The following is a 22,253-nucleotide window of genomic DNA, read 5'->3' on the forward strand; positions in this document are numbered from 1 at the left end:
CGACATAAAGGTGAACCATTTCTACATCGTATTGTTATGTGTGATGAGAAATGGATTCTTTTTGACAATTGCAAGTGTTCGGCACAATGGTTGGATACAGATGAAGTGCCAAAACAGAGCCCAAAACTGAACATTCATCAAAAAAAGAAGCTAATGGTGTTTGGTGGCCAGCGCTGGCATTATTCACTACAGCTTCGTGAAACCTGATCAGTCGATTACAGCAGATGTCTACTGCAGTCAATTAGAGGAAATGATAAGGATACTGGAGATTAAGCAGTCGAGATTGGTCAATAGACACAGGCCAATCCTCTTGCAAGAGAACACTTGACCACATCACATGTACAACACTGCTCAAACTACAGAGTCTGGACTTGGAAACTCTCTGTCATCCACCCTGTTCACCAGACCTTGCACCAACTGACTACCACTTCTTCCAGGCTCTGGACCACTTCTTGCAAGGAAAAATATTCAATTGACAACAAGTTGTGGAAAATGTCTTTTGCAATTTCATCACCACTCACTCTCCAGGCTTCTTCACTGCCAGCATAAGCAAGCTACCATTAAGATGGGAAAACTGTGTCAATAGTTTAGGTGCATACTTGGGTTAATTGTACTGCTTCTTGTTTGAGATATAATAAATGACACTTTCGATTCAAAATAGGACATTTCGCCTTTAATGACTTAATATAAAGCAGGTAGTCCGTAATTTATAGATGAGGGCAAAAGCAAACAGAGGTGAGAGCAGCTAGAAGTTCAGAGATGTTGGCCTATTTTGCTCAGCATTGCACCTTATTTACTGGACCAGCCAGTCCCATTTACTTTCTTTGATTTAACAGTTGTATTTCTGTTTTAAAAAACAAAATCCCATCCACAGGAGAATGTAATGCTGTTTGGAAATGAAACTGGCAAGCACCATCTTTTTGCAGAACAAGAAGTCCCAGAACATCTGACCTAAAAAAACCACTGTGTGTCATTGTCTATTGGCAAGAACTTTTACTGATAGAAAAAAAATTTCATCACTGACCTAATGCTTATTTTGTGAATATCATCTTCAACTTTTTCACTTTAAGCATCTTTTCACAGTTGTCTAATGATATGTAATAGGAGATAATTTTTAAGAATTTACCAGAATGAAGACATCAAATACTCACGGGTATTTAGTGTACCCATTATATATTTCTTTCATTTTTATCTTGTCCTTAAAATCTGTTTATATTTTAAGTATGATTAGGGATCCTATATGCATTTTGCATGGGGACACTCAGACGTTAAATCCACTCATTTGATTTCAAAATCCACCTCCAGAAAAATACTTATTTCAAGTGGGGCTAGTACTTAAGGTGTTACCACTCATTTTAAACTGTTGAATTCTCTCCTATATCTTACTTTTTCCCCATTTTCTTGTTGTTCTGAGTCTTAAAAATGCCTGAAGCTATTGTGGTAGTTATCTCTGCCAGAGCCCCAACCATATTTAAGGTGACATTTTTTTCTCCCCAAATCCAAAAGAATAGTAAATAATAACTTCAGTTAGCTATGAATGTGAAAAGGTGTGTTTTTACTACTAAATATTAACCATATCATATCACTATATTTTCTGGAAAATCTTGGAAGTATGTGCTGAGTTCACTCTCTCCTAATGTTCTTTTTCCACCTCCAAGGAATTCCTGTCATGTAAACGGTTTTAAATTATTCAAACCTAGGATATTCTTGGGCCCACAAAAGCCAAAGTGAGGATTTCCCTAGAGCATCCAATGTCTGCAGACAGAACCTCTAGCCAGGTGGATATACGGCTTCCTCATGCCCGTCCCTATTCCTGTATTTCTTTCTGGCAAGCTGTGCTATTACTTGAAAGGTCTCATGTCCAAAAAGTAGCCCTAGAGGAGCTGTCAACTCCCAGAGTGGAGAGCCCTGGCCCTGCCAGTTGAAGAACTGGGGCCAAGTTCTTCCTTAGAATGTATGTCAGTGTTTTAATCCAGGTATACCTGACCATGCATTACTGCTGTATGTTTCTGTATAGATACAATGTCTCACCTCACCCAGTTATTGTTTTTCCCACTGAAGTGTAGATATAACATACTTTCCCCGACTTCATCACGAAAGTAAGATTTCACTTTGGTATTCAGATAAAATGTTTATGACCTAGCTTTTTGATTTTTCAGATATTGATGAATGTTTGACCCCAACTACTTGTCCGGATGAGCAGTGTGTGAATTCTCCTGGATCTTACCAGTGTGTTCCCTGCACAGAAGGATTCCGAGGCTGGAATGGACAGTGCCTTGGTAGGTACTATAGTGTTCTTACCAAAGATTTGCCTGGCCTGTGTATTAGGGCTCTCCAGAGGGATAGAACCAATAGGAGACATATATGAATGGAAGGGAGTTTATTAGGGAGAATTGTCTCCCTAATAGTTACAAAGGTGAAGTCCGACCGTAGGCCGTCTCCAAGCTGGCATGGCTCAGTCCAAGTGTGAAAGCCTCAGAACAAGGGCCACTGATAGTGAGCCCCCAGTCTGAAACCAAAGGCCCGAGAGCCTTCAGGAGGGTGCTGGTCAAGTCCCAGTGTCTCCAAAGGTGGAAGAACCTGGAGTCTGAAAGTCCAAGGGCAGGAGGAGAAAAGGCACCCCAATCCAGGAGGGGGAAGAAGGGTGCCAGGCTCTTTTTAACAACTAGCTCTCCTTGGAACTAATAGTACAAGAACTCGCTCATTACCATGAAGACAGCACCATTCATGAGGGGTCCACCCTATGACCCAAACACCCTCAGTTAGGCCCCACCTCCAACATTGGGGATCAGATTTCAACATGACCTCCGGAGAGACAAACATCCAAATTATAGCAGCCTGTTTTCTGATAGAGCGGTGTGAGCCTCCTTTCAAAATGAAAAAAATAAGATGTGCTAAAATTATGTCATCCTAAGAAAAGTTCTAAGTAACTTTTAACCATGGAGAAAATAAGAAAATGACTTGGCATGAAGGATGTGAGATTCTAGATGGGGCAAGTATTAATAACTATGATTGAAACTATCCCTAACGTGATAAATAACCAAAACCAAATAAAATAGTAAGCACTACAGGGAGGAGAAAGATGGAGAGCGAAACACAAAAGAGAGAAGAGGCATAAGGAGAATCTACCACAGACAGAATTAGGAAACAGGCGCACACACACACACACACACACACACACACACACACACACACACACTTCCAACAGAAGTAGCAATGGTAGTGCTTTAGGCATTGAGGAAGATAAAGTGATAAATTTGCTTTGGTGGTAATTAACCGTGTTGCAGTTAGCTCTCCCCATTACTGGTTGTCCTTGTGTATCTGTCTACCATTTGATCATTTTTTCTTAAAAGTTGAACTCTTTTCCACTCCATGTCAGAGCTCTGAATATGTGAGTTAAACTTTTCATTCATTCATTCCTTCTTTCCTTTCTTCTCCAAATGCTTAGTGACTTACTGTATATACCTAGAGTTGTACTAAGTTCTGGGATACACTGAGGGGCAAAAACAGACATGACCCCTTCTTCATGGTGCTTCCTATCAGGTGGGGAAACTGACATGCACCCAAACGTCTCACAAATAAATGCAAACTCACAAATGAGACCGGCGTTGGGAAGGAGGGCTGTGTGATGCTATGAGAGCACATGGTAGAATGAGTTGCCCTTGGGAAAACTGAGTTGAGGTTTAACTGGGGAAAGGGGTGAGAAGGAGAACATTTGGGGCAGAGGAAAGAGCATATGCAAGTTTGTGGAAGGAGGAGGCAGGCCATGTTCCTGAAGGACAGAGAACAAGGGAAGATTTGCTGCAAGATGAGGGGACAGACTATGCAAGGCCCTCTGGGTCCTGTTAAAAATGTTGATCTTTATCCTGATAGCTCTGAAAAGACATTCAGGTGTTGTAGTGGGGATGGCAGAAGCACCCGCAATGTTGAAGCTTTGTGCTCATCACCAGGCAGCACCAGTGCAGCCTCTGTCACGGTGCAGGGCCCCCCTGTCTTGAAGCCTCAGCCCATCCCCAAGAGTCTCTGCCAGTGGAGCTGTGAGATGTAGATTTTTGAGGAAAAGAAGAAAAGATTTTTATTCATTAGTTATTTATTTAATAAGCAATTGTTTATGTAAGTGATGCTAATCAGGGCATACATTTGGTTTTAATGTTCCTATTTGGCATAAATTTCATATCAAGGTTTCGTTTGTATCCTTATTTTCACGTACTGATGCACAATCCAGGAGCAGAGCCTGAACTCTGCCTTCAATAACTACATTTGCAATAGTAGCATAAATGCAGCCCTGATTCATGAATTTACTAGTGGAATGTAACTGACCAAATTGGCAAATGATTGCTCTTCAATGTAAATAATACTAAATGAGTTCTTATACCTATTGTGTATGTGTGTGTGTGTATATACATATATAAACGTTTTGCTTCAGTTTCGTGACAGAAACACAGCACCTCATTTAAAAGTAGTTTTACTTTGCCAACCAGGTGCTTAGCATCATAAGTAGAAATATGAGGTCACTCTTTTGCTCAACTCAGCTAAAGCCACACATTCAGCCCTTTTTCCAAGCAACAGCTTTCATTTTTGCATTGCTGAGGTCATATATTTCCTATTACTAAAAGTAGGCAGTGTACTCTTTCCTTCTGCTTTGGGTAGAATGTTAGGCTCTACATAATCTATAGATCAAGCCACTCCCCTGTGATTTAATTGCGGTTCCATCCATTGTTCATATTGGACTTGCAGCTCTTCTGAATTTCTCAGGAGAGCTTTTGCAGGTTATACTGAAATAGATTTTCCATCTTAATTTTTTATAGTACTAGAGCTTTCAAATGTTGAAAAGTTGACTGTGACAAAAAGCAGATATTGCAACAAGTCTTTCTTCTCATATTGAGCCAATGAGTGGATTGGATTTTTCTGCTAAACTCTGACAGTGCTAATGAATGCTTAGTGCTATTTTTTTGTGCCTTCATACATTTTAGTGCTCACCTTTGTACTTCTGGCACTCTAAAATACTTTTCAGAAGGTGCAGTTGTTACTTAAGTCTATTTTTGAGTTGAACTCATTAATAACACAACTTGATATATATTTATTCATTCATTTAACAAATATATTGCGTGCTTACTACACATTAGGTATTTTTCCAGAACACTGGGGATTGAGAGTGAACAAAATCAAGTCCTTTCCCTCATTTGTGCCTATAAATATACAGGTAAACAAGTAAAATATATGGTATGTCAGATATGTGATATGAAAAAAAATAAAAAGATAGGGAGTCTTTAGAGATTCCAGCGTGTTCCAGTGGGAAGTTACTAACAAGCTGTTCCTTGCTAGTCATTTGTTTCCATTTGTAACAGTTATCTGTGACCAGTTTATGGCTTTTTATATCCTTTTAGTCCAGATAACATAGAATATATTGATGAGTTTTTCCGCCTCCATTTTTAGTTGAAAATTCTACATGAGAACGTTAAAGACTTCTTGAAATTTTCTATAGTCACACCATTTTGGAGAAAAGTCCTACATTTGGCATTTGTTAGTCATCATCAGTAGAGATGATAATCTCTGTCTCACAGGGCTGTTGTGTTCCATAAATCTTAGTATCTTTTTTCTACAACTCTTCTTTCATTGACTGTATATTTTTACATTGTTATAATTAAACGTGTAGTGTTTTACATAATATTACTTAAACTTGGCATTATACTTTTACAAAACTCATCTATCTTGATGTTGATTTGACTCTTTTTTTTTGTTAAATGACTTCACAGAGAATTTCTGTTTCAACTCCTATTTTTTGCAAGGATTTTATGCCAGTTATACTTTCTGCTTCTTTCACTGACTAAAGGATGAACTTGGCGAAACCATTAATGGTCTCTTTGTATTCCTGCCATGTAAGCTGGATCTTACTGATTGATGCTTTTCCTTGATTTATGAATTAGAACAGAAATTGTTGTGGGCAGCAACAGGTAAAATGTTAGCAGGTGTTGTCTAGAGGACTCTACTTTTTCCTAGTGTTTAGTTCAGGGCAGACGATCCTTTCTTGTCAATAGTTTATTATCCACATCAAATAGCTATCATTTCGGACTCTACCTAACACACATCATCCCTTAATGCTTTTTGGCAACTTTTGTTGGCTCTTCTGCTAATGTAGCCTCTTCTTTCAAGTTGTGGATTGTCCCAAGAGCCACTTTCATCATTCAACACTGTATTCCTTGGACTGACATTCAGCCTGGAGTTGTTGCCCGCCTGATCCCCGCCTTTAATGACTGTTTCGTCACCCTGAGTTCTGGCCAGCTCCAACTGGCTGCTTCACCCGGGTCCTTCGCTAAGGGAAGCCAGCCTGTCAGGTACTCAGTTTGCAGGTTTCTCTTGACTTGTGGAGAGCTGGTCTGATTCAAACCTGATGAGGGCCATCCCCCCAAGGAAACTCTCTGTTTAATTTCTTAAAGATACATTTGGCATCTCTGACGTAGAGCTCTTAGTTCCCTGAATTTAAACAGAGTTTGGGCTAAGTGACCTCTCTGAAGCTTAGTTCCATCATCTGTGAAATGGGAATTGAAACACTCTTCAGAGGGTTTATTGCCAGAATTAAATAAGCGACATAAAGCACCTAGTAAGGTGTCTGACACGTGATGGGATTCATTAAATGTTATAACCCTTCTTCCTCCAACCATATGACCCTCCTCTTTACTACCCTTGTCCTGAAATATAAAAAATGCAGTAAATACTGATACCTGTTGAAGTGAGTTATGTGTCACATTTCTTTATATAACAGTATTCTCTTTGGCTTTGCTTAAGCATGTGCCATATGTGTGACTCTCCCTATGTCATAGGAGCTTTTTCTTATGAATTTAAGTAATTTTGTGGTTTTCTTTCAACTTCTTAGCATTTTTACTTAGCTGGAATATACTTCCTGGGAATCATGATACTTCTCTGTGGGGTCGTTACTGATTCCTAACAAATGTTCAGGCTTCTATAATCATGCTGCTGTGTCCATTCTTTTACTTCATTGTCTTTGCTTACCCTCGCAAGGCGGAATATCTCACCCATTGGATGTGTGCAGCTAGCTCTTCTGGGGTTTACGTTATTGTCTTGCTTTGTAGTTGAGTCCATGACAGACCATGTGACCTGGGAACACAAATTTCTGAGATTTTTTCAGAGTAATCTTTCTTTGTTAGTCTCTAAGGATGACTTTCTGACTCCCATTTAAGCTTTCTAAATGTAATAGGTCTTAAACATTGGGAGAACTTAAATCAGTCAATGTACTTGATGACTGATTAACCATAGCCTTAACCAAAACCAGGTATAGAGAATTTTCAGGATGAATTTGCACCAAGAATGTGGAGAGCTCATTGTTCTATAAGTTCTTTTCACACTAGAATTTATTTTCAGATTTCAAGAATCAGTGTTAACCTTTATGGAATATAGCCTAATCTGAAATTGAAGACTTTATATTACATGTATTTATTTTACATAAGATGGTAACTGAATACAACATGTACCTTTTTCAGATTTTTATAAAAGGTGCAAACATCAATCTTATCCCTAAATCATTATATTCTAAAGGAGTCTTCCAGTCAATCATTAAGCTGTTTATTGAGCACTTAATTGTGTGTCTGCCAGATGCCAGAGAAGATTTGAAATTGTAAAAACAACAACTCCCCCACCCCCCACTTTTTCAAAAAACAACAGATGTTGGCAAGGATGTGGTGAAAGGGGAACACTTACACGCTGTTGGTGGGAATGTAAATTAGTACCACCTCTACGGAGATCAATATGGAGAATTCTCAAAGAACTAAAAGTAGATCTACCATTCTGTCCTTCAGGCCCACTGCTGGGTATCTGCCCAAATGAAAAGAAATCATTATATAACAAAGACACCTGTACTCATATGTTTATGGCAATACAATTCATAATCACAAAGATATGGAGTCAACCTAAGTGTCCATCAACTGATGAGTGGATAAAGAAAATGTGCTCGCTCTCTCTCTCTCTGTCTATATATATATATATATATATATATATATATATATATATATATATATATATATTTTCATTCCATGGAGTACTACTCAGCCATAAGAAAGAATGAAGTAATGTCTTTTGAAGCAACTTCAGTGGACTTGGAGGTCATTATCCTAAGTGAAGGAACTCAGGAACAGAAAAATAAATGCTGCGTGTTCTTACTTAAAAGTGGGAGCTAAGCTGTGACTATGCAAGGACACACAGTGGTATAATGGACACTGGAGACTTAAAAGGGGAGAGGGTGGGGTGAGAGTGAGGGATGAAAAGTTACTTATTGGGTACAGTGTACTCTGTTTGGGTGGTGGGTACACTAAAAGCCCAGGCTTCACCACTATACATTACATACATGTAATGGAACTCAACTTGCACCCCCTAAATCTATTGAAATAAAAGAAAAAGAGGACAAAAAGAAAAAAAAATGCAATAGGGCATCATTTGAAATTATTCACAAATGGTCCATAAATAGTAACAACTAGGGAAATAAGGTGAAGGGTATAAGGGAGTGCTGTGTACTATTTTTGTAACTTTTTAAAAAACTGAAGCTATTTCAAAATAAAGGTTATTAAAAAAAAAAACCATTTTTGAAGGCAGGGATCATCCCTATGTGGGAAGACTAATTATTATAACAAAAACTTCTAGAACATTATGTAGTTTACAAAGGACTTTGACTTGATCGTTTCATTTGATCCTCAAGGCAATCATCCCTGAAATACAGATGTGGAAACTGATTCCCAAAGTAGTTAATGAACTTGCTCAAGGTCACAGGTAATAAATGTCAGAACTAGGACATGGCTCCAGGTCTTTTATCTCCAAATCCAGTGTTCTGTTCTGTACTATATCTCATTTACCCCTCATGTACCCATGAGAAAATTATACAAAACAATATAATTAAGGCAGTAAGGAAAATAAAAGTTCATAAAAAGGAGAAGTCCACGTGGGCTGGAATCATCCCTTGCAAACAGTAATAACAGTGGCTTAAGGATTCTGGAGTTTGAGACAGCAGGTCTGCACCATTGGTAGCTGTAGCTGAGTTTTGCTGAAAGACAAAATGTTCCTTTGGAAAGGTGAGGCGGGAAGCCAGTCATTTGGTGGGATTAGTGGTTTGATTTTCTGAGATCAGCTTTGGCACTTTATGTAGGATGTGCACAGAATTGGTTCTTCTCCAGTTCTGAAAAACAGTGATGATTCTTTGAGGATTATGTGACAAATTTTTGTCATCAGCTCTGCTACTGCATATTTTAACTTCATTAGAATTGACGGGGGCGGGGGGGGGGGGAGCCGAGGGCACAAGATCCCTCAAGTGCAGTTGAGACGGTTTCATCACACTGGCTCGACTAGCATCTGTCTCTCATTTTGCCATGATTGCTTTTCTGTCAAATATGTTCACCTGTCATCTTTAGGATAAAAGATTATGTGAAAAGAATAGTTGAGGAACCATTGAAGGAATGGCACCTTTAGGGTAGGGGGTAGGCGTGTGTTTTCATGTAGCTGTAGTACTAGAATAAGATTCTATCTCAGATGGTGCTCACTCATTAAAGTCTGTGTCGGTTACTAAGGAATTAAATGCAGTTGGATGGCCTCAGAGAAATGATTGGTTCACTGTGTTGCGTTGACATATTCATCTCCTTGAAATTACTGGAAGTAATTCAGGTAAATTATTGTTCTTGGACAAATTCTGGCCAACCCCAAGGAGCTATATGTGAAGTGTAAGGGACACAACCTTGGGAGAACATGACTGGGTGATATCAGTCACTGAACACCCTCTGTACCTGGTGGGTCATGCCCAGCAGGGAGGGGCTTGAGACAGTCTGGTATGTTCCCAGCATATTAGCAAAGGACATGGAAAAGGTTCCAGACCCACATGAATTATATCCCAAGGCAATGAGAGAACTAGAAAGGTGGCATCGCCGGCCAGCTGGGTGTCATCTTTGTGAAATTGTGAAGAATGGAAAGTTGCCAGAGAGCTAGAGAGAGTAATGTTCTCATTTCCCTTCAAAGAGAAAAGAAGGTAGAGTCTGGGAATTATTGACCACTCAGCTTCACATTGATCTTGACAAAGAACTGTAAAAGACATGATTCAAATGATGAAGTGAAACACTTTTAAAAGGAAATGATGATATAAGAGTCAGCCAGGCTTCATCCAGGATAAATCATGCCAGACTGACCTGACTGCCTTTTCTGACAGTTGTTAGTTGAGTGGACCAGGACATCCTGTAGGTGTGGCACATCTAGTTGTTAACAAGGCAGTTTGTTAGAGTCTCCTGGGGCATTGCAGATGAGGAGAATCAATTTGGATCGGATGATCGTATATAGCAAGAGGGATGATAAGTCATTGAACTGTCATACCTGTCAAGTCCAACCTTGTAAACCTCTGGCAACTTTATTATACTGGAAAGTTTAATTAATTCATTGAATGGGAAATGCCAAATTGTTACGTCACAAATGTCTGTTGGTAAATTGGCTGTTTGGAATTTAGAACCCATTTTTCTACGAATACAACTTTTTTCATGGTAAGTTTTCTGGTTGAGATAAAGCACAAAGGCCTTTTGAACTCATTATGTATTTGCATTGGAAGTATTTGGATAATAGGAATATTCTGTAAGACTGTATCTTAGAGTAAGACAAATTTTGAGCTCCAATATGGAAACCAAAGACATAATCTTCTTCCTCTGCTGTAGGGGCGAGGCAAACACAGGGGTGGATGGTGGGGTGAGTAGGGACCACCTTGCTTCCTGTCTTAGCCCATTTTGCGTTGCTATAACAGAACACCTGAGACTGGGTAATTTATAAAGAAAAGAGGTTTATTTAGGTCACAGTTCTGGAGGCTGGGAAGTTCAAGATTAGATGGCATGTCTGGTTGGCTTCTGGCACCTTGTGCTGTGTGATAACGTGGTGGAGAAGCGGAAGGTGAAGCAGGTGCGTGCAGAGGGCAAACATGAGGGGCAACCTTGCTTCATAACAACCCACTCTCCTGGGGAACAAATCCATTCCCAAGAGAACTAATCCAGTCTCACAAGAAAGACATTAATCCATTTTAATGACCTGATCTTAAAGGTTCCACCTCCCTGCACTGCCACATCGGGGACCAAGTTTCAGCATCAGTATTGGTGGGGACAAACTATATTCAAATCATCGCACTGGTGGGATTGATGGGAGACTGGGGGCCAAGTCTTCTGCTGTCATTACCACCCAAGGGCCCACAAATTCGCGTCCTTGACCAAATTGAAGAACAATGAAAACCACTGAAGAATTTTAAAGTAGAGGAACAACACCATTGATCAGATTACTATTTTAGAAAGTTTACTCTGTCTGGAAGCTGGATAATGGATTATAGAAGGCAAGTCTTAGAAAAGAAAATTAAAAAACTATGGCAGTAACCCAGGTGAGAGGGAATCAAAGTAGTAGGAATGAAATGAAGTGGGTGCATTTGAAGAGATATTTGGAAGGTGTATTGATATGACTTGGCAATAAATTGGATGTGAGGAAAGAGGGAGAACAAAGAATCTAGAAGGGATGACTCCCAGGTTTCTGACTCGGGCATTTGAGGGGATCATGGTACCATATATTGATATAGGAAACAGCATAAAGAAAGGGTAGGGAAGGGATCAGCTGTGGCTGTGAAGGCTCAGAGGTGCCACTGGGGCATGAAGGAGATGTCCAGTGGACTCACGGGCTAGTCGCATGGATCTGTAGTTGAAGAGAGAAGTCAGGAATAATGATACAATGCGTAATTTGTTTTTTTCCATTTGCATCCATCAAGTGTTATTATGTGTGGCTGCTCTCTGGACACCTTCCTCCTCTGCAGAGATTCCTTAGGGATATTTTACTGTGCATTTTTCTCAAGAGCATAATCTCCTTAAGAATCTCCATGTACTCATTCAATTCAAACTACTCTGTCTATATGTAAGTGATTGGCTTGACAGGATTCTGGTTCCATGAAATTACATCTGTAATAAGTAAAGAAAAGAATAAACACATCACGCTACCCTAGATATCTCAAGGCATTCTGCTTCATCATTAATCACAGAAGCTGCCTAGAAAAAAATAGAAGTTTTATACATATCTCATGAATGATAATCTGCAACGTCTGTTAATTTACTTTACCTAGAGAAAATATGGTCTTAGAAATTGATTTTGCTGTTACATTCTGCGGCCCTATAAATCACTTTCCCTGGTGCATAAATAATTAAAGAGAGCAATCCATACATTTCTGAACTTGTTAACATTTTTGAAACCAAACCAGATACTAGACATGACATTTTCCTGTTGCTGTCTGGAATTTCCATGCCTAGTGTCTAGGCTCATTCTATTCCATTATTTACTTTGGCTTCAATCCTTGGCTGCCTCTTTCAAGTTGTTTGCCTTCAGTGTTTACAAAAGTGGATTCCCACAACCAAAGAAAGGGTGGGTAATGAGTCAGTCTGGAAATGCTATTTTTGTTGTAGGGTCAGTTTGCCATAATTAGTGATATTTTATGAAAGCAACATAGAGTACCTAGGCAGTGCCAGTTCCTTGGCTCTTCTCAATATGCACCTGGAACACGCACATGTGCACATCCACGGACACCCCTTTGCCATGTTTTACTACAGCTCTATTTCTGAATTCTGTTGTAAGAAAGAATACAGTTTCATGAAATGCAATGCAAACAAATGCAATCTGAACTCTGGAATGCTGAATTAAGATTAGATTTGCATTGTAAGTGTGCTTGTGACTCTCTGCCTTACCATGATGGAAAGCTTGCTTTCTTTCGTGGTGTGGAGAGCATTGCAAAATGAAATGGGTGCAATCAAGAGCCTTTTCCTTACTGTTTGTCAGCCTTTTGGTTAAGATGCCTTGATTAAGTGAAAGACTGCTGCTGTAAGATTAAGCCTAAATCATGTTGTTGTGAATTTTGTTTTAGCATTTTGTGATGTAAGTTTTTCCTCTTCAAGTTTTTGGTTATTGATGCTACAGTAGTGTCTGTCACCATACCATACAATGGACTTACCCAGGGGCTTTCAATTGGGGCACAGAATAAATTTTTATTTTTGAATAAAAATATTTCAGTAGGAACTTAATAAATGTTTGTTGAATGAAACTGGTGAAAACTTAGATGATTATTTTCTATATAAATACTATGTTAGCAAATAATAAAAACAAATGGAAACTCATATATTCTCTTTAACTGTTTCTATCACTAGACTTAACTTTGCCTGCAACGGAAACTTATAATTGGATTAAAAGGATGAACTTTGAGTTTCAAATCTTGTAACCACCAGTGTTATTAATAACTATGTGGCCTTGGAGAAGTTATTGTACTTCTTTAAGTTTTAGTTCTTTCTTCTATAAAATGATTATACCATATGGATTTTGTAAGGATTAAATGAGATAGTATATGAAAAGCCTTTAATGCCTACGTGCAGTAAGTGCTTGATAAAGATTAGGTATCATCATCATCATCATTATCATTATCATCCCATCTGCTCCTTCACCCTGTACTCTACCTTCAAACTACCCAGTAGGCTTACGTTTATCCCATCATTTGCTTTTTATCGTATGGATTCACTGCCATCTTAGGGTATTTTAATAGAATCTTTTTCATCTTTCTGTTAAAACTTTCATGTGGTTTCTCTGGGTCACATGTCCTATCTTTTGCTTCTGTGAACCTTCCCATCCTCCTGAACTCATCAGTTTCCTAAATAGACCTCAACCCATCTTTGATTCTTTGGAAAATTTTATTTTGTAGGGGATGTTGCTCTAAAACTACCCTCTCTTCCGCCCTCTCCCCTGCAGTAAGCCTTCCAGCCTTCTTGAGTTTATTCAGAGAGCATATTTGGTTCCTTCCTGAGTTATTTTCAGAAAGTAAGTTAAGGCATAGAACCATGAGCCATGCAGCTCGCGTTAGAGCTGCTTTTCCTCCTAAGGGCTAATTTGAAAGTTTATCTTCAAGAATCTGCCTTGTCTTCTGAAAGTCCACTGTTTCCATTTCTAACCAAATTTAACTTTATTCGTGTTTTCTTTTTCTTTCTCCTTTTTTTTTTTTTTTGTTCTTTCCATTACGCAACATTCTTCAAGATGTGGATGAGTGCCTGGAACCAAACGTCTGCGCAAATGGTACTTGTTCCAACCTTGAAGGCTCCTACATGTGTTCATGCCACAGGGGCTATAACCCGACTCCGGACCACAAGCACTGTAAAGGTAAATACTGTGATCAAATTTCCCATTTTTATTTGAACTTCATTTAAGAATAGATTAGAGTATCTGGCTTCAGAAAAGGGAACCACACTACCTGCATTGATTTTGACTGAGCTGCTGGGAGCACATTTTGGTTGGCATCCTTGCGAGTGGCTCCTCATTGCGGTTAAACACAGAGTGTATCTGTTTACATAAAGGAAACAATGTATTTTTAGAGAGTTTTTGTAAACCACAGATCTATTTATTTAAAATCTTTTTTTCTGGTTAGAAAAGCAATACACGCAGTTGCACAACTCTGTGAATGTATTAAAAACCATTGAATTGTACTTTAAATGGGAGAATTGCATAGCATGTGAATTATATCTCAATAAAATTGCTGTTAAAGAAACCAGTATATATTCATTGTAGAAAATTTAGTAAATATAGAAAGATAAAAAAGAAGTAACAGTGTCTTATTATCTCATTCATGGCTATTCATATCTCATGGATATTGTATATTTTAAACATTATTTTTATGTACAATTTTGTGTCCTTTTTGTCATTTAATAGTATATAATCATTTTACATTCCATTAGTAACTCTTTAAAAATGTTTTTAAAGGCTTAATAATATTCTAGTGTATTCCATATCACAATTTTCTTGCTGTTCTTTAGGTGATGAACAATTTTTTTCTAACTTGTCATTATTATGTGAAAAAAACTGTAACAGGCCTCTTTTTTTCATAAGCCTTTTATCTTAATTTTAGAATTATTTCTTTATGTATAAAAGTGGAATTAGTGGGTAAAATGTTCTGAATATTTTTTACTATTTTGTTTTTTGCTTTTTTAAAATTTATGTATAATAATTATATATACTTGTGAGGTACATAGTGATGTTTTGATACATATAAAGTGATCTGTTTACTCTTTTGACAGGAGACCATTAATTTTTAGTTTTCAAATACATATTTAGTTTAAAATTCTAAAAAGTTTTAGTATTTATTTTATATGCTCGTTCCCTTTAATAATTTCCTGAAGACTTCTAATTATTAAACTTTTTTATACATTTATCAACACATATTTCTTCTTTTGTAAATTTCTGTTTATATCTTTTCTCATTTATCAGGTTTTTCATTTTTTAAATCAATGTATATAAACTGTATATAATGTACATATAAACTTATAGTACATGTATGTGTGTGTGTATATATATATATTACATATACTTTTTTGTAGGTATAGTGTTGTAATTTGTCCAAGGTTTCCCTAATTTTTCTTTTTAAGATTCTCTGTTTTCATTTTTTCTTAACAGTCAAATCTATGGATTGTTTCTTTTCTGCTCACTTCCACTACTTTTATGCTTAAAAGTATGTTCTATCAAAGGGGAAAAGAGGGAATAAGGAAGATTTTTCTTCTCTCCTAAGTGTCTCAATATTAGTGAAGACTCTAGGGTGACAATTAATTTCTTACCATGGTAGGTGAGCAGTAGATGAATACTCTTGTGTCCTATAGACAATGAAGCCTCTTCCACTGGTGGTAGGGATTTGCAGGCTTCTGAATTTGGTATCTCGCTCCTTTCGTACAACAGAATACCAGCCACTCCAGTGGAAGACACATCTCCATTTTCTCCTAATTCTTTCTCTTTTGGCCACATCCACAGCTTTTCTACTGACTTTTTAAGCTGGTACCTCCTCAGATCAAATTAGACATGAGAATCATCTTAAAGGTATCATTTCTTCTGCCATACACTGGGTTCATGCTGGATGAGGATCTCAAGCCTTGGAAGTCATTGCTAATCTTTACTTGATTGCTATGTTTTGTTTATTTCCATATCCTGTCATTTTGTCTTCTTTCTTTCCAGTCTGCCTGGTTCTTTTCATCTGCTTGTTGCTGAAAACTCTTGTACTATGTCCTCATCCTTCATATTCCAAACTGATTGGTCACAATCATATTCTTCAACTTGCATTCTCTGTCTCATCCAAGTGGATGTCACAACTGCCCTGTGAATATTCTGTGCTTATTTGGCCCCAAGCACTTGCTCAGGCTTATCCTTGTCTTCTTCCTCGCTGCTCACTGATGTGGCTCTTCCAGTGGCTCACTGTACAACCTCAGGTGGACAATCTCAGATTTCCAGACCTCGTGCCATCCCTGAAATTAGGGGATTGGACACTCTAAAGGGATACTGCTCAGAGTAGACACATATTGAGCGAAGCCTTATTGCCACTCTCTTGCTCTTGGTCCTTGTCATCCCAGCTGAGCCTGCTCCTCCCTGAGAGGTCTCCCTAGATCCCCAGAATTCACACCATCACCATCAATTGGTGCCACCCTAGGAACACTCATTTCCAGTCACTTGCAGCACTCTGCTAGGCTGCTGCAGAAGCTGCTCTTCCTTCCTTCCTTTCCTCTCACATGTACAAGGGAAACAACATGTTGGCAGATGTTACTGAGAGCCTACAATCTCTCAAAGAACTTTGACTCATTAGAAGAGATGCAAACCTGCAACAGATAATTATGGATAACAAAATATATTAAAAGGCAGTATAGCTGAGCACAGTGGCTTACGCCTATAATCTTAGCACTCTGGGAGGCTGAGGCAGGAGGATCACTTGAGGTCAGGAGTTAAAGACCGGCCTGAACAAGGGCAAGACCCTGTCTGTACAAAAAATAGGAAGTTAGCCAGGCATGGTTGTGTGCGCCTCTAGTCCCAGCTATTCCAGAGGCTGAGATAGGAGGATCACTTGAGCCCAGGAGTTTCACGTTACAGTGAACTATGATGACACCATTGTACTGTAGCCTAGTGACAGAACGAGACTCTGTCTCAAAAAAAAAAAAAAGGCAGTGGTGGCTGTCTTAACCAACTGATGAAGGCTGATGTCATCATTGATGTCATGTGACTATCATGTACACCTGACATGTGAAAGTACACATGACATTGTGTGATGACCAGAGCACTTCATCTCTGTGCCCTTCTTTCCAAAACCCATAATGCTAGTCTGATTATGACAGAAACATTAGGCAAATACATACTGGGGACATTCTACAGGATTCTGGCCTGTACTTAAGACAGATGAGGTCATGAAAAACAGGGAAAGACTTGGGGAGACAAGACAACTAAATGCAATGCAGTACCCTCGAATGGATCCTGAATCACAAAGATGACATGATTGGAAAGACTCCTGAAATCCGACAAAATCTGGAGTTTAGTTGTTTTTTAAAAAAGACAGTATATCAGATCCTACCTCTGACACTTAAAAGCTGTGTGAGATTGGATAAATTAGAGTTTCTTTCTTCGCTAAGCTTCACTTTTCTCCTCTGCAAAAAAGGGAACAGCAATGGTACCTACTTGAGCTGATGTGAGGATTGCATGAAATAATACAGAGACAAATGAAGCAGGGAGAATGAGTTACTGCAGGGGCAGAGCGTGACGTGCTGGTGATGGTGGTGTTTGCTAAATGAGAGGCATCAACGAAGTTGTTAGAGCACAAAAGTGTGTGACTAATTCTGCTTGTGTGCTTCTGGGAAAGCTTCACAGAGGTGTTGCTGTTTGAACTTGGTCTTAAAATATTGCATACAAAGGAGAGAAAAACTTGGCAGGCAGAGGAAATAGCACATGCCAAAACTTAGAGGTGGGAATGGGCTCTTGCCTCCACTTGGCATTTAACTTTGCCCTCTACTCTGATTCTAATGCTGCCTCCTCATTACTGTCTTCTGCTTTAGAAACCTACATATGCACTAATTGTTCTCCTTACTCCCCTACCAAAGCCTTTCTTTTCTACAATGATAATATCTTTTCTTTAACTATCTCATAATCTTTTCCCAAACCACATCAGGTCATAGCTGTCAAACTTACCCCAGATCATGAGTCTGCCTCTTTTCCAATATCCCAGCAATTCTGACAATCTTACCTTGTTGATAGTCCTAAATATTGACTTTGTCTTTATCTCACTAAATGTACTGACAACTTTCTTCAGGTTGTCCATAAGTGATCTAAAGTATTGTTAATTCGTTACTTGTTTCTCTTGACCTTATTGTGTCTGTGCATTTTAGCATTCTATGTCCTAAATTTATAAATACCTAGACATGGTCTCTATTTTAATTCTCGACTTGTCACATAATACATGTAAAAATTCCCTTAAATAAATACCTTTCACAGGGAATGATGTTTTCTATTTATCTCTTGGCACAAAAGAAAGAAGACATTTGGCCTGCGTGCCTATTTTATTAGAAAGCTTACTTTTGTCTCAGGAATTTTGTCCCTCATCAGAAAAGAAAAATATTTTTATCTCTAGAATTAAGCTGCTTTTGTTCCCTTTGGTCACTTAAAAGACCCAAAGATCACCTTGTTCAAGATAACCGTTGTCTCAAGTTATTCCAAGTGTATGTGTCATGACTTGTAATGAATTGCTTCTGACAGTCTTACCAACATAAATGAGTAACTTATGTAAGATGTCTGGCATACCCTGACAGTACTTGGAATGGAGGGTATATCCTTGCTGCAGACATCTTCACATGGGAATGCTTAATTTGTCGTCTTCTAGGAGAAAGTCAAAAAGAGTCCAAGGCACTAAAAATGTTGTCAGACATTCTGCGAGATCCAGCCAGCTACAAGAGCTATTGTTGGTCTTAAGTTCGTGAACTGACATCTCAAGTACTTTATAGAATGTGCTGAAAGAAAAATATAATGTCGGCTGATCTTTGCTGCCAACCACTCCTAAAGCTAATAGTCCTAGAGTGTTGGAAAGGTGGTAAAATAACTTTTAAAATGAAATTCAGCTTGCTTATGTAATTACTCTGTGGACAGTCAATAGTTGGCAGCCAGGAATTTATTTATAAATAAAAGAGACTAATACAATTGGTGAAACAAAAGTCTGTAGTCAACTAAAGTAATTACTATGAAAAATTAAATAAACAAATTCTTGAACTCCAATTACGTATAATTTGTGTGAGCAATTTCAGGAAACATAGGATAACCTGACACCTTGCTTGTATCAGGATAAAATTCAAAAGGCTAGTGCCTCATTAGAAGTTAAGAAATGCAACTTTGCTCAGGAAATAGGTAGTTGTCAATAATACTTGAGGCAAAGGGCTGTACAGTTAATTGCATTTTCTTGGCAAAAACTTTTAGATGCATTTTAAATAATAAGATATTTTTAGAAGAAAACAACAATCAATCATGCATTTATCTTTGGGACATGGTTTCTTTGAAACAAATCCTGCTCATTTTATTTATTACTCCATTTAGATTAGGGCTCCTTTCTTCCCCTTTGAGTATAGGGTTAGTGCGTTTTGCATCTGTTCCCTCACAGCAAACCTGTGGTGTAGATGGTGGAGATCAATCCTACCATGTTTTAATGATCATAAACTCTTAGAAACTTACTAGCTAGCTATTTGGCAAAACATGCTAAGGCAGATCTGTGTGGACAAGGTGAGACAGAATTATCTAATTAGGTCAAACCAACATAATGGCCAAACAAAAACAGTTGGAAAACTAACACTAACTACTTCTACCAGAAGTCCTCAAGTTATTAATGAAGCTATTCTTTCATTTTAGTTGTATAACTTTGTTTGCATGACATTTTCTTGAACCCTTATTAAGAATTATACTTCTTTCTCAGTGAGTAGCTTTATCTTCACTCAAGGCATTTTTTAAAATCCTCACTTATCGCTTTCTCCTTTGGTATTCCAGCAGTCATAATAATGCTACCATTTTTCTTGGCTTTCCTCATTTCTTTGAAAATGAGCTCAAGGTTCTTTAATGCAACTGTTTGACCCAGTAGTTCAACTTCTTCTAAATTAAGTAGAAATGTCTGTGTCCTTCCAGAACTGCCTGTGTTTTGATTTTGTTTTTCAAATTCATGGTAGAGTTTTACTTCTGCCTTCGTTCTTGCAACTCTATGGCTCTACAAACTGGTAGCCATTATTTTGTGCTTCAGGTTCTGCCTTCTGTTTTTGACTCTGAAATATTTCACATTGTTTTTCTGCTATATTCAAAATATGAGAGAGTGAGAGATGATGAGGAGCTTGATGTTATATTATAAGTAGCTTTTACTTATAAATTTATTGTGTATTTGTAATTATTTCTGTTCTGCCTTTAAGCATCCTGAGGTTGATACAAGGAAGGCTGGTGGATTGATACATACTAAAGTTCATAGTGCCTTATATAAGAAGTACCATTATTTTTGTAACAATAACCCCTGAATACATTGCAGGGAGCACTGCATTGTCCTGGGTAATCTCTTTTTGAAAACAATTGTCATTGTTGTGTTTGCAGATGTTGATGAATGTCAGCAAGGGAACCTGTGCATGAATGGGCAGTGCAAAAATACCGAGGGCTCCTTCAGGTGCGCCTGTGGACAGGGGTACCAGCTGTCGGCAGCTAAAGACCAGTGTGAAGGTAAGAGTATGGCAACATGAACTACTGAGATTTCAGCTTAAAGCACCTGGTCTGAAAAAATATATGCTCAATCAGGTGAGTGTGCCTTTTAGAAATTACCTAGGTGATTGCTTTATAGTGCCAGAAAGCCAGGGATTTAAACATATGTTAGGAAAGTCAATAAAACAAAAAGGAAGGAAAGTTAAATTTGAAAAATATGGCAGTAGTGATCAGTTGCTAGGCATTAATATTAGGAAGAAAAATTATTGCTCTCTGTATAATTCTTTACTACCGAAAGTTATTTCCACTTAAACACTTAAATTCATTTAAAGATTTTACATATTGGGATTTCAGGAATTAGAAGGTCATTATATTGGGCTGATATTATGTTATGGAATGTTAATAAACTTAGTTTTTGTGTCTAGTTAGCTTTTTAAAGCTTTTGCCTTTTTAAAAAATCACTAAAGAGGACACTTCAGTAAAACTGAAACAATGTCCTCCTTATACTCAGAAATAAAATTTGCAAAATATGTCCTATTCTTACAGGTAATAGTGAGGATTCTGGACTTGCTAGGGTTGACCTTAGACTTTTTTTTTTTTTTTGAGACAAAGTCTCGCTTTGTTGCCCGGGCTAGAGTGAGTGCCGTGGCGTCAGCCTAGCTCACAGCAACCTCAAACTCCTGGGCTGAAGCGATCCTACTGCCTCAGCCTCCCGAGTAGCTGGGACTACAGGCATGTGCCACCATGCCCGGCTAATTTTTTCTATATATATTTTAGTTGGCCAGATAATTTCTTTCTATGTTTTTAGTAGAGAGAAGGTCTCACTCTTGCTCAGGTTGGTCTCGAACTCCTGACCTTGAGCGATCTACTTGCCTCGCCTCCCAGAGTGCTAGGATTACAGGCGTGAGCCACCGCGCCCGGCCCAACCTTAGTCTTTTTAAAGAAATATTTCACTGACATCACACAGAAACACTTCACTTCCCAGTAAGTATGTGCTTCCTGACCTTGAAGATATATGGTATCATCTGTGACAAGCACAAGTATCCAGAGTTCTTGAAAGGAAACATCATTTCTTATTTGAGAACACAATCCACACTATATAAGACCAATTATTTTATCATAAGGAAACAAATAATATCCATGTCTATATGTACATTTGGAATACTTAATGAGCAAAAAAATACGAGATAGTGTTATAAAAGCGACAATGTATCATGGTAATTACAAAGGTATCTATAAACATTATCATAACATTCCCCAGGTGTCCCTTTCTAGAATGTAACAATACCTAATCTAGCAGTGGAAAATGATAAACACACACAAGCACATGCTTATATACAGATAAATTACACAACTTTTTGTAGATTTTATGAGTCCCTCTCAAAGCTTTTATACTTTATGACTCCTAACCCCAGTCACCAAGCATTTGATGAATACTTGTTATGCATAAAAAATACAAATGAATGGATAATAAGAGGTCTACACGTGATACAAGAAGGCTACTGCATTCAAAGGCCTTTACTTTGAAAAGCTTGTACTATTATCAAAGATAATCAGATAACAGCTGGAACCACCTACCAGATCATTTCAGGAAAAACCATGTCAGGTGTTGAACACTATGACACCAAACTGATGCTAAGATCAGAGTGGGGGAGAGTAATTGTACAGGGTCCCTGTGGGAACTGATACGTGAGTTAAATCTTATAGAATCACAT

General features: G+C 38.2%; 1 protein-coding gene across 9 annotated transcripts in view; it reads left to right on the forward strand.

Moving 5' to 3' along the window:
- The window catches only part of LTBP1 (latent transforming growth factor beta binding protein 1), a 379,098-nt gene that overhangs the window by 272,577 nt on the left and 84,268 nt on the right, over positions 1 to 22,253 (forward strand). For all 9 annotated transcript variants that reach the window (XM_045549354.1, XM_045549355.1, XM_045549356.1 and 6 more), the window contains 3 exons: positions 2,160 to 2,279; positions 14,068 to 14,190; positions 20,437 to 20,559. In XM_045549354.1, coding sequence (XP_045405310.1) covers positions 2,160 to 2,279; positions 14,068 to 14,190; positions 20,437 to 20,559 — 366 coding nt within the window. The remainder of the gene's footprint in view (positions 1 to 2,159; positions 2,280 to 14,067; positions 14,191 to 20,436; positions 20,560 to 22,253) is intronic.

Source organism: Lemur catta, chromosome 4 (assembly GCF_020740605.2).
Source record: "Lemur catta isolate mLemCat1 chromosome 4, mLemCat1.pri, whole genome shotgun sequence".
Lineage (NCBI taxonomy): Eukaryota > Metazoa > Chordata > Mammalia > Primates > Lemuridae > Lemur > Lemur catta.